General features: G+C 48.9%; 1 protein-coding gene across 8 annotated transcripts; it reads left to right on the plus strand.

Annotated features, from left to right (window-relative positions):
- Positions 1-327: 327 nt before the first annotated feature.
- Positions 328-3,685, plus strand: SP8 (Sp8 transcription factor). 8 transcript variants are annotated; one of them, XM_036010523.1, is made up of 3 exons: positions 358-463; positions 1,224-1,320; positions 1,476-3,685. In XM_036010523.1, exon 3 carries the CDS (start codon positions 1,509-1,511, stop codon positions 2,970-2,972), a length of 1,464 nt encoding a protein of 487 aa, XP_035866416.1. In that variant the 5' UTR covers positions 358-463; positions 1,224-1,320; positions 1,476-1,508; the 3' UTR covers positions 2,973-3,685. The 8 variants fall into 8 exon arrangements, with proteins under 8 accessions (XP_028381852.1, XP_035866418.1, XP_035866416.1 ...); XM_036010526.1 differs by lacking the exon at positions 1,224-1,320 and adding an exon at positions 1,092-1,194 and having other exon boundaries at positions 375-463; XM_028526052.2 differs by lacking the exon at positions 358-463 and adding an exon at positions 510-855.
- Positions 3,686-11,876: the final 8,191 nt, after the last annotated feature.

The raw sequence follows: 11,876 nt of genomic DNA on the forward strand, positions 1-11,876 counted from the left end.
CTCCCCTCCCCTCCGCCCTGCCCCACAGTCACTGTCACACCGTCACACTCACAGTCCCTACCCCACTCCCCGGGCTGCACTGTCTCCCAGCTTGGACACACTCGCACATCGTGACACCGCCAGACACCCGCTTCCTACCCCCGTGCAGCCCGTGCAGCCCGTGCAGCCCGCGCGCCCCGCCCGCACGCCGGCCGGGCACCCCGGGCCCCCCTACCGCGGCCGGCGGCTGCGCCGATGACCTCACGGCGCGCGCGCGGCGCGGCCCGGCGAGGCCGCAGATTGGCTGGCGGCGCCTCCGCGGCACTTCAAAGCCGGAGAGGGAGCTACAATTGTGGTGGAATGGGCGGAACTGATCATTGTATTGCACACCTCTAAAAAAACACTGCCTCTGATTTATCAATATAAAAAAGATCCTCTGAGAGGAGGAGGGCACTTTTGTGTGATGGCAACTTCACTTCTAGGGGTGAGTCTCAGGATTTTCTCTTGCTGGTTTAATTAGTTTCCTTTTATTGCCGATCGGAGGGGGTTAAAGTCGCCCCGGCCAGGCCACGGGCTATCAGTCTCTATTGAGAGCTTTTTTTTTTTTTTTTTCCTTTAAATACAAGTGAGTTTGGAGAAAAGAAAGAGGGGGAGAGGGGGGCAGAGTCACTTTTTTTCAGCGCAGGAAAAGGTTCGGAGGGCCAGTTAGACCAGCCGCCTTGCAGCGCCCGGCCGCTCCCTGCCCGGGAGACCTGCGCCCTGCCCATTTCACAGGCGACGATTTCGGGGGTAAAGAGAGAAAGTTTTTCCCCCTGGGCAAACTGCAGATTTTCCCTCTTCCCCTTAAAAAATCCCGCAGCCCGCCTGGTCTTGCAGGTACGTTGAACCCGTCTTTTTTTTTTTTTTTTTAAACTATCGTAGACTTTTTTTTTTTTTTAAGTAAAGTGAAAGCAAGGCAAGAAGAGCGAGTGAGCCAGGCTTATAGTTTGACCTCTTTTGGCCTGGGAGACACCTCCCGGAATGGGTTTCTGGGGATCGGAACGGGATTTTCAAAGCTCTTCTGGATTACACGGGAAGCGCTTTTTAAAAGCAATCCAGTGGTATTCCCTGAGGCTTCTCGGCCAAGAAAACTTCCTTTCTCCCTAATCTGGACTTTTGCTTGCTTGTTTGTTTCTAAGTGCCCGGGGCCTTGTGTGCACCAGAGTGTTGTTTTAGGTGAGAATATTTGTCAAACTCTTCTTTAGCATGGCGCTTTGCTCCCGAATCGGATGCCAGCAGCCAAACTTGTTCCCTCCCGTAGAGTAGGAAGCAGCCGGGCGCCAGGGCTGTTGGGGGAGCCAGGTGAGTTGGCGGCGGCACGCCGCAGCGAGAGATGGGGTGCCACGGGGCGTTTTGAGGGCTACCAGAGATCTGATGCAGATTTCTTTCCTCCCTCCCCCACCGGCCCTTTGCCCACCTCCCCTCCCCCACCCCTTCTCCTCTCCCCCTTCCCGCAGGAAGAACCGAGGTTGGGATCCACTCCTCTGGCCATGCTTGCTGCTACCTGTAATAAGATCGGCAGCCCCAGCCCGTCTCCCTCCTCCCTCTCGGACAGCTCCTCTTCCTTCGGCAAAGGCTTCCACCCCTGGAAACGTTCCTCGTCGTCCTCCTCCGGCAGCTGCAATGTAGTGGGTTCCAGCCTCTCTGGCTTCGGCGTGACGGGGGCCTCCAGGACCGGTGGCTCGTCCTCCGCGGCCGCGGCGGCGGCAGCAGCAGCGGCGGCGGCTGCGGCCCTGGTGTCCGACTCGTTCGGCTGCGGCGGCTCACCCGGCTCCAGCGCCTTCTCCCTCACCTCCAGCAGCGCCGCGGCCGCAGCGGCCGCCGCGGCCGCCGCTTCCACCTCGCCCTTCGCCAACGACTACTCGGTGTTCCAGACCCCCGGCGTCTCCGGGGGCAGCGGCAGCGGAGGCGGGGGCGGTGGCGGCGGGTCCTCCGCGCACTCGCAGGACGGCTCGCACCAGCCGGTGTTCATCTCCAAGGTGCACACCTCGGTGGACGGGCTGCAGGGCATCTACCCGCGCGTGGGCATGGCGCACCCATACGAGTCGTGGTTCAAGCCCTCGCACCCGGGCCTGGGCGCCGCTGGCGACGTGGGGTCGGCCGGCGCCTCCAGCTGGTGGGACGTGGGCGCGGGCTGGATCGACGTGCAGAACCCGAACGGCGCCGCAGCGTTGCCGGGCTCGCTGCACCCCGCCGCCGGGGGGCTCCAAACCTCGCTGCATTCGCCGCTCGGAGGCTACAACTCGGATTACTCAGGCCTGAGCCATTCAGCCTTCAGCAGCGGCGCCTCCTCGCACCTGCTCAGCCCCGCGGGACAGCACCTCATGGACGGCTTCAAGCCGGTGCTGCCCGGCTCCTACCCGGACTCGGCCCCGTCGCCGCTGGCCGGCGCAGGGGGCTCCATGCTGAGCGCCGGGCCGTCGGCGCCGCTGGGGGGCTCCCCGCGCTCCTCCGCGCGCCGTTACTCAGGCCGCGCCACCTGCGACTGCCCCAACTGCCAGGAGGCGGAGCGGCTGGGCCCGGCTGGGGCGAGTCTGCGGCGCAAGGGCCTGCACAGCTGCCACATCCCGGGCTGCGGTAAGGTGTACGGCAAGACCTCGCACCTCAAGGCGCACCTGCGCTGGCACACGGGCGAGCGGCCCTTCGTGTGCAACTGGCTCTTCTGCGGCAAGCGTTTCACGCGATCCGACGAGCTGCAGCGGCATCTGCGGACCCACACCGGTGAGAAGCGCTTCGCCTGTCCCGTCTGCAACAAGCGCTTCATGCGCAGCGACCACCTCAGCAAGCACGTGAAGACGCACAGCGGCGGCGGAGGAGGCTCGGCTGGCTCCGGCAGCGGTGGCAAGAAGGGCAGCGACACCGACAGTGAGCACAGCGCTGCGGGCAGCCCGCCCTGCCACTCCCCGGAGCTGCTGCAGCCCCCTGAGCCCGGGCACCGCAACGGCCTGGAGTGACTTGCACCCCTCGCCTGTCCCTCCCCTTGACCTCCTCCCACCCCACTCCGCTTGGTCCCCGCCTGTCCTGGCCTCAGCTCCAGCCTCTCTACACGGCATACTGCCCGCTCTCTGTCTTTGTTCCTCTTCTAACTCCTTGTGTGACTTAAGTTTGTAAAGGGGATGTGAACATGTAAGTAACACGCATTGCCATTCCGGGGCCTGGCTTTCCCCTCCACCCGGTTACACCGTCCGACACAACCCCAACTCCCCGCTCCTCTGGGCCTTTAATTCTCGCCTTCCTCGTCCTCTGTCTGCCATCCCAGGGTGTGACAGGCCTATCTTAGAGGGAAGCAGCCCTGGAGGTAGAGCTGGACGATTCCAGTGCCTGGGAGACTGGCCTGCACCCGGGCGGGAGCAATTCAGCTGAGCAAGGTTGAGCCGCGCCTTGGGGAGAGAGAGGCGAGAGGCCTGCGCTGGCTGTTCTGCCGGCGACAGCCGCGTACGTGGTTCCAGAACCGCCAGGCTGCTGCCCGCCCTGCGCCCAGCCGTCGGAGCTTTGTGCGTGTGCCCATCTGTCCTCAGAGATCCGGAATTTGCAGAGTTTAGCTCTCCCAGCTTCAGCTCAGTCTCTTTTTCTTTGTTCCCTGAGGTGGAACCGATGCAAGTTTCAGCTAAGGGCAGTCTTGGTGAATCGCTGCAGCAGCCTTCTTTCAACTTTATAACATTTTTTTTTTTTTTAACTAAAAACTTACAGGAAAAAAGAGGCATCGTTCCACTCGGTTTCTGTCTAGTTTTTCCTCTAGCAGTGAGCAAGTCTTTCTCTTCAAACTGTGCTAATATTGATCCCAAAGTTATTTTGATCGCATTAGCTTATGGGGTGGGGGTGGGGGTAAGTGTAGGTGTCTTTCTTATGCAAAATACCCCTTTCCGGTGAGAACAGATTCACTATCTCCGTGTTTGTCCTTTTCTACCTCGTTTTTTCACCACTCCCGAGCCTAATCTCCTTTTTTTTTCCATGCTAGTCCAGACATCAATTTGTATAGTATTCATTTCTGTAAATTCTTGCAGTTCATTGATGATTGTTAGGGTGAAACTTTTTTTGGTGTGATTTAAACTTACAAACAAGTGAAGAAGCTATCGTTTATTCCAGACGAGGCTGTAGTTTAAATGCCAAAAGAGGGAAAATAGGGGGGAAAAACTTTGTAAAATATATCTGAACCTAATGGTTTGTACAACTGGAGAATCGTTCTAGATTAGTTACCAATTAACTATAACTCCACCAGTGTATGGATGCGAGGTGCAGTTGTCCAGGAGACGATTTTGTATAGTATTTTTTCCTGTACATTACTCCCAGTAAATATTTGAAAATATATTGAAGTAAACTTGATTTTTTTTTTTTTTGGTTACCAGAAAATATTAAGAGTTATTGTTGCAGTTCTGATGAGCTGCAGGTTTTTTGAACTCACTTCTGGAGGTGCAGAGCCACAAACGCACTTTCGGGGCCTAGTTTTGCTCGAATATTAATTTAGATAGGTATCAAGCTGTAACTAAGACAATATTTGATAAATGTGGGATGACATTTAATTTAATGGAGCATGTACTTATTTGCATTTGCTGGCAGTTCAGGCATAGTTAAAGTGAGAGTTCTCCTATATTTCATAACTGGGTTTGTCAAAACCCATGTATTAAATAAATTGTCCAATTGAAACTCAACTAACTTTGGCCTTTGTGTATTTCCTGAAGGTAATATTGTTAGCTGTTAATCAACACTCTTGATAGTACATTTAAATGTTTGCAAATTCTGCAAACTAATTGCTCATTGTAATGTTGAAATAATTTGGATATTTCACATTGAAATGAAAAGCCTTTCTCTGGAACATTTTAGACTTGCATTTTAAATGCATGAAATGTAATTGATTTATTTGTAATATTTTAAATGGTATTAATAAACTCAGATAAAAGACTAGGCCAGTTAATTTGTTTTTGTTTTCCTTTTTAAACTATAGACATTTGCATTTTGTTTTCAGTTAAATATCTAGTTTAAACAAAATATAATCCTGTGTTCTGGTAATATTTAAATAATTGCCTTTAATATTACTCAGATGGAATGATCTATTTGGCAAAATTGTTTTCTCTATTTACAAAGAAAAAGATTAGTGTCTAAGAAATGTAATTAATTATTTACCAGTAGATTTAGCTCAAAGCATCAGGACTTACCGACCTCTTAAAATTTGGACTAAGTCACCAAACAATTCAAAGAAATTTCCTGTGTTGCTTCCTTCTCATTCTCCAGGAGGAGTCCGGTTGATTGCATTTGGTATTTAAGAGGGCAAGACTTACACTGGAAGATCAATACATCTAAAATAAAAACATGGGTTCGGGGATAACTTTTGTTGTTAGGGGGTGGAGGAGGTCAAGCTAACAAAAGCTTGCTTTTGGCATTCCATGTCTTAGCTAAAGATTATGTAGAGGTAAATATCAGTAGTAGATTCCTGTTGGAATGAGTTATCTGTTCCTTTAAAGTCTCTAAACAGCCACCAAAGAAAAGGAAGGTTAAACCTTAATCTATTTACTAGGCTTTTGTTCATAGGTGTCAATGATGCCAATAAAAAATATTGTCTTATGTCTAAGTGCATTTAAGCAATGAGTTCCTTGAGCCATACTTTTGAAGGTTAAAAAAAAGTAAAACTTTAAATGTTGATTGTTGTTATATCAAACTATTTCACTATTAGATTAATATTATTTTGAATCAAATTGAATAAAAAGTTAGTGTTCAGATTATTTTAAGTTTAGCTTCTTTCTTTCGGTTTGCCTTTTCCCTGCCCCAAGTTCAGTCTGGGTGTATACCAAATGGAAAACCTTCTATTGAAATGTATTTAGAGTCATTATTACCCATAAAAACAAGTGAGAATATAGATTGCTATGAATATTGTAAATTTAGAAGAACCGATGAGCAATGAACATGTTTTAGGATAACGTAGTTTGTGCTTCAGTGGCAGCCTGCCTGAGTCCTGCAATCTCTGCAGATATTGGAGACCTCCAGTCCCTACGGTTTTAGGGAAGCAAGTTAGTTCTGATTCTTTGGTATACTATAGCTCCAAACAATGGTTTAAAAAAGTAAAACAGTCTCTCTTTCTGTCACTCTTTCCTAGGAATAACACGCAGAACACAGTTTAAGTGTTGTTTCTTTTTTATTGAAAGTTGCAGTGCTGAGGAGGAGCCGGTTCTGAAGGAGTTAAATGTAGTGGCAGGTAAGGAGAGCTGCTTGGTACATTTATAATATCAGTTGCATTACATACAGATCACATTCAATTTAAGAGGTGGATGATGACAGATATTGTCTAGGAGAAGATTTCTTTGGGGTGGTTGAAGGGAGACAGATATTTCTGAAGTGGAAATGGCAAACTTTCACTTTCTTCCTTTGGCTTCTCCTTCCCTTTGTAGCTTTGGTGTATTTTGTTGTGATAATTATTGAACAGTATTTCCAGACTCCTGTTCTGCAGGGTGGGCAGGGTTCCCTTTTGGAGATGAACATCCTCTTTTTCAGAGGACAGTGTGGATGAAGTGCAAAGTTGTGATTTCTCCCTGCCTTGTCTCCGATAAAGCAACTCTAACAGTGCCTTAGAGGCTCTCTCAAATGAAGCCAAAGGGTTTCACATGGAACCAAGGAACAAGCCTCCAGTCTTGCAGATCAAGGTAGAGTTAAACGAGTTGTTGACCCAGAGGTCAGGCCAGCATGTACCAGCCCAGCCTCAGTCCAGCCTTTCTGTTTACCTGCCTTATTTCTTCCCCAGACTTCAGTGTTTCTTCCCTCTACTGCTTTCTCCTTCTCTGGCTCAGCTCTTGCTTAGGGACCTATGTGACTGTGATTTGTTGAGGTTGGGCTATCAACAAAAACATTTTATGATAGAAACTGAATCGAAACAAATGCAATGAGTTACTTACTCTTCGGTTATCAGCTGATCTTGGAAAAATTTCCTGGATGCATTCGCCCTCCTTCCACTGTCCTCTCCCTTCAACCTTGTTGTAACTTCTCAGCTGGGCTTCCCTTGGGGAGAGAATGCTGGAATTAAAAATTAAAGACAAGCAGGTGGTGAGACTAGACTCCTGAGTGGGCAGATCAATAATCCTGCCATTAACATTTTCATCTCCCCTCAGATCTTTTGGTGAGATTATTGGATGTAATCTGGCCTGTAGAGGAATTTCTTTAAAATAAATATTTTATTTTAGAGGATTAGCCAAAAGGTCAGATGATAGTTTAGGTTGGTACATCAAGGAAGGAACTTTAGAGGAAAAAAGTACAGATTTGATTGTTCTTCCCTCACCTACTATGGTAGAGATAAATATTATAATGAAGGAAGTTCTGCATTTTGCTCAGTTTTTCATACAAATAGCTTCAAAGGGGGATTGATTTAATGCAGATATTTTGAATAAATTGAGGTTTTTAGTTTCCTGCTGATTTTTTTTTCTGCTTCTGTGCCCAAACTGGCATTATTTTTCCCTACACCCCTATGAAAAACTCAGGTATGATCAAGTCTCTTTCTTTTTAAAATTATGATTTCTACAGTTGTCTCCTTTTTCTTAAAACGTAGCCCTGAAGATTAATTCTATCATTGCAGTTAGAGAAAACCGTGGTAAGAAGCAAAAGGAGTGAAGTGTGGACTAATGTGGTACTCATTTTTAAGTCAGGACGGTTGTTTCGGGTGGCATCTTTTGAAGGCTTTGCTCGATACACAATTGTTGCTGTTGTTTAAAAAATAAGATTCAGAATTTGCCTGTGCCCCGTTTATTCTCTGCTTCCGGATTAAAGGAAAGCCGGTAATTCCTTGCCATCCCGAGCCCAGGCCGCCTCGGTTTAAGGTGATGCGCGTCAGTGGGCGTCGCTTGTGGTTCGCTGCTCTCCCTCTGCACACAAGGGTTGATCTGCTAGAGTAGGGGGGAGGGGGGTCTATTTTCTTTGGTCCCTGGGCGCGTGTTTAATTTAATTTAATTTTCTGCGGAGCCTCCTGGCCGTGAGGAAGCAGCCTTCTACACTTTGCTTTGGCTCCTAACGACAGTGAGGCTTCAAGAGCTCTAGGGACCGCGGAGAGCTTGCGGGTGGCTGAGAAACCAGGACTTCAGCGCCTGCTCCAAGTTGCCACTCTTCACTGTCGTGCGAAGGCCATTCTTTCAAGTCCATCTACTGGGGCTTCTTTTAAGCCCACTCCCTGATTTTGCCGCTCAGGCGAGCACTTCTTGCTGCGAAGGAGGGGGCGACGGAGGCTCCCTCTGCTTCTCTTGCAGGGCTGTTAGCTGAGGTCTGTCTGGACTACTCAAAGTTTCCCTCATTTGCCTTTTCAGTGAATTTAGTGGGGGAGGTTTTGAGCCGGGGATAATTTCCCCGCCTTTCGGAACGCTACCTCTTCTTTTCTTGACCAGCTTCTGGATGTGTCCGTGTGGGCTGCTTGCAGAAGGACCCCCGAGACCCTCCGTGGCCCGCCCCCATCCCACATGTTACAGGGAAGCATGGGGCAGCGGGGCAGGGGTCTGGGGTCTTCTCTGGGAGCCCCCGCCCGCAGCAGCACGTCTCTTGCTGCCGGGGCCAGCTGCCCGCGCACACACAGAGGTGCGGCAGATAGCGAGCGCCACCCCGTGCCCCAAGCCCGCTCTGCAGCACGCCCCGGGCGGGCAGTGCTGGCCCACCAGGCCTGTGCTTCACGCACGGGGCCTCCGGCCCTGCAGGAACCCACCCTGGAAATAACTGGTGAGTCTCCCCCGTGTGCACCTCCCGCCTTTTAAAATACAAAAGGGCGGGACCGGGGTGGAGGATTCTCTTCCCTTTCTAGGCTCCCCAAGCCCCCAGCATCCTGGCTGCCCTCAGCCATCCAAGTCAGCGCCTGGACCCCGGGGACTCCGTCTCATTCTACCCAGCGTGGCATCCTGCCGGTGCCATCGTGAACTGGCCAAGGTTGTTTTCCCCGAACTTGTTTCGATTTCCCTCTCGGCCCTAGTGATCAGTGCCTGCCCTCCTTCACCTACTCTGCTCTCTTCTTGTCCAGACTGTGCTGTTCACTGCCATCTGCCTCCCTCCCCACGGAGGTCTTCCAGGAAGTGCAGCGTTCTCCATCGGTGGGAACTTTTATTCTTGTCATTTTATTACGGGTTTGCCAGACTCGAAGGAACTTGCTCACCTTTTCCCATGCTGTTATTTTAAAGGAAAGAAAATTAAGGCTGATTGGCTGTGAAACTCTGCTCTTTTTGATTTCAGGAATCAAAGAACAGGTTAGCCACCTTGGTGACTACCTAGGGGAGCATTTTATAGTTATAGATGTATAATCACTGTACCTGTTGAACAGAACTTAACTTTGTTTTTACCATATTGTACCTACACCCCAATTACTTCTCTTGGGCTTTCTTCCTCTTCTCCTTCCTTGCCTTTCAACCCTTTGGGAAGGGGATATATGGGGTGTGCCAGCAGCATTCTCAGGCCCCGTATGTTGGTAACATGTGAAGAGAAGTGAGGATGGATAGCCCTGCCTGAAGTGCGTGCCATACTCCCTTTAAAGGTTTTAGAGATTGTACCCTCAATTCAGGGAGGAAAGTGATGGAGAAGGCAGCTCCTAGTGAACCTCTCTCCTGCCCCATCTTAGGCACCTCTAGGACTTAAGCTTCTTGTCTTTGAAGCTCCTCATGCAGGTTGGATTCATGGTTCCGCTTCGTATTCCGGAGGTATGTCAAGGATTAAACTTGTCACTTAGTGATGGTTGTGCAAGCACCATGTGTGTGCGTTTAGGGAACCCTCTGATGAGGCTGGAGCATAAACATCCTTCTCCACGTCCACATCTGGGGAGTTCTCAGAGTGGCACACCAGTGCAGGGGCATGGCTCCAGCCACAGCTGGCCTATGGTTACATCCATAGCCTCCGCTGCTGACTCGGGTCTCTGTAGCAGGGAAGGCAGGGCGATGGCCTATCTGATCTGCAGTGAGGACCTCCATCGCCAAGCCTCTGCAGCTGCCCGTGGAAGCGCTCTGTCCACCAGGTGCTCCCAAGTCCCCCTCCCCCTCCGCCGCCCTCCACCTACCCAGCTGGTGACTGGAGCCCTGCCCCCACCCCTCTCCGGGGCCGGAAAGCCGGGAAGCGCTGGAATGCCGAGTTCTCTCTTCCTATTGGGCCTAGGTGTCGGAAACCACCGGAGGACAGAGTTTCGGGCTTTGATCTCCTGTTCCAGCCATTCTTTAGCACAGAGGGGTGAGTTTAAATTAAATTTCTTTCTCTGCTGATAAGTTCTAATGGGCCTCGGAGGTGAATAATTATGCAGTCGCATTTCATGGGCTGTTGGAGTGGGAAGTCCCACTGCGCTGTCACTAGGAACGGAATATCCCAAGGAGGCTACAAGTGTCTTTCAGACCTCGGTGCAGAGGAACTAGTCCTTGCCTACCCTCATCGTCCTTGTCCCTGCAAAGCGGTCTGTTGTCACTTTTTTCATTCAGGTTTTAATTGTGGTTTAAAAATACTTTAAAAGTCTCTACTGAAGGATCGTGTTTGAGGGTAAAAAAGATACTTGCTTTGGTGAGTAAATATGAATTCCTATCAGGACAAGGTACACACTGATGAAAGCTGGGCTGCGTTTTCCTGGGAACAGGCCGATTTCCTGGACTTGCCTCAAGCTGCCCAGAACTACTCTCACCACCTCTTCACTTGTTTCGGTGACTTTACTACTCTTCTGCTTGGCTCCTGAGTAAAAGGGTCGAGGCCTGGAGCTGCAGCAGCGAGTGTTCTGGACCTGCTTGGTTTGCAGTTCAGAAATGGGCTTTCCCTGAGGGGGTGGGGCGGGGAGGTTAAAAGGAAAAATGAATTTGCTGCTTCATTGAGAATAGTCACCTATCTATTAGAAAAATGTGGACTTAATTCTTTACGATTTTGATTTAATTTCTCCCCCAAGACACGTAAGAAATAGCACCAGCAGTTTGAATATTTCAATGGGTCACGACAGGTTGAAACTCAAAAGGAAATCAGACTCTTAACCTAAATCAAAGAAATCTAAATTTGTAATTTAAAAGCACAATGGAATTCTTTATTGTTTTGTTTTTCAAAGAAAACCCTTTTTACTCCGTTTACATCAGTGTTTCATTGCATAGCATTTTCCTTGTTTACCTTTCTTCCCTTTAAATTTCTTCCATTAAATAAATTGAGCTCCCACAAGCTTTAAGATTTCTAAATCAACACATAGAAACTGGAGCCTGCTTATCAAGTTTTCACTCCTCTCTTGGCAACTAATTTGAAAGGGCCCAAACAATGAGTTGATTTACAACATTATGCTCAGTTCACCCTGTACTGTAAGAGAATGTTGAAAAAAACCCTCACTAACTCACCTGGGGTTATCTTTATGTCTTTGAGGGAACCAATCCTTCCACCTTAAGTTTTCTAGCCGTTCCATTTTAAGCACAGAAATAGAAGAAAGTAGATGTCCACTCCCCCACCCCCCACAAGAGTTCAGGTGATTGTCTAGTTCAACTGAAATTAAAGGATTTGTACTACCCAATTTTGCACCCAATTTAATGTCCCTAATTATGCAGTTACCCTATCATCAGGTTTCCCATCATTTCAGGAAGTTTTGTGCTCATTCTTCTACACTGATCAATGCTTCATTTCTCTATTACATTCGTAGCCCTTAGTTTGGCTTTATTTTTGTTTCCTTTTTTGCCTAAGCAGTTTTGTTTCCCTTTTAATTTAATGAACAATGGCCTTTGTAAGGGAGGGAAACCTAGTGGCAGGTGGGAGTGCATTTATAAGATAAGTCACATGGACTTAGTGAAGTTTAAAAAACATCAAGTTATACATATTATTTAACAGAATTTGTCTTTAGATATATGAATTCTCTATTTTGGGGAGGAATAATCATCTTTATAATATTAAATTATATTTCTCCCCAAACTTTAAGA

The sequence above is a fragment of the Phyllostomus discolor genome, chromosome 10, assembly GCF_004126475.2.
Source record: "Phyllostomus discolor isolate MPI-MPIP mPhyDis1 chromosome 10, mPhyDis1.pri.v3, whole genome shotgun sequence".
Taxonomy (NCBI): Eukaryota; Metazoa; Chordata; class Mammalia; order Chiroptera; family Phyllostomidae; genus Phyllostomus; species Phyllostomus discolor.

Bases quoted from the DNA above. Each gene is read 5' to 3' on its own strand.
- SP8 (XM_028526051.2), top strand. From the start codon at position 443: ATGGCAACTTCACTTCTAGGG. The intron at 464-1,475 runs GTGAGTCTCAGG...CCCTTCCCGCAG, and splicing joins TGGCAACTTCACTTCTAGGG to GAAGAACCGAGGTTGGGATC.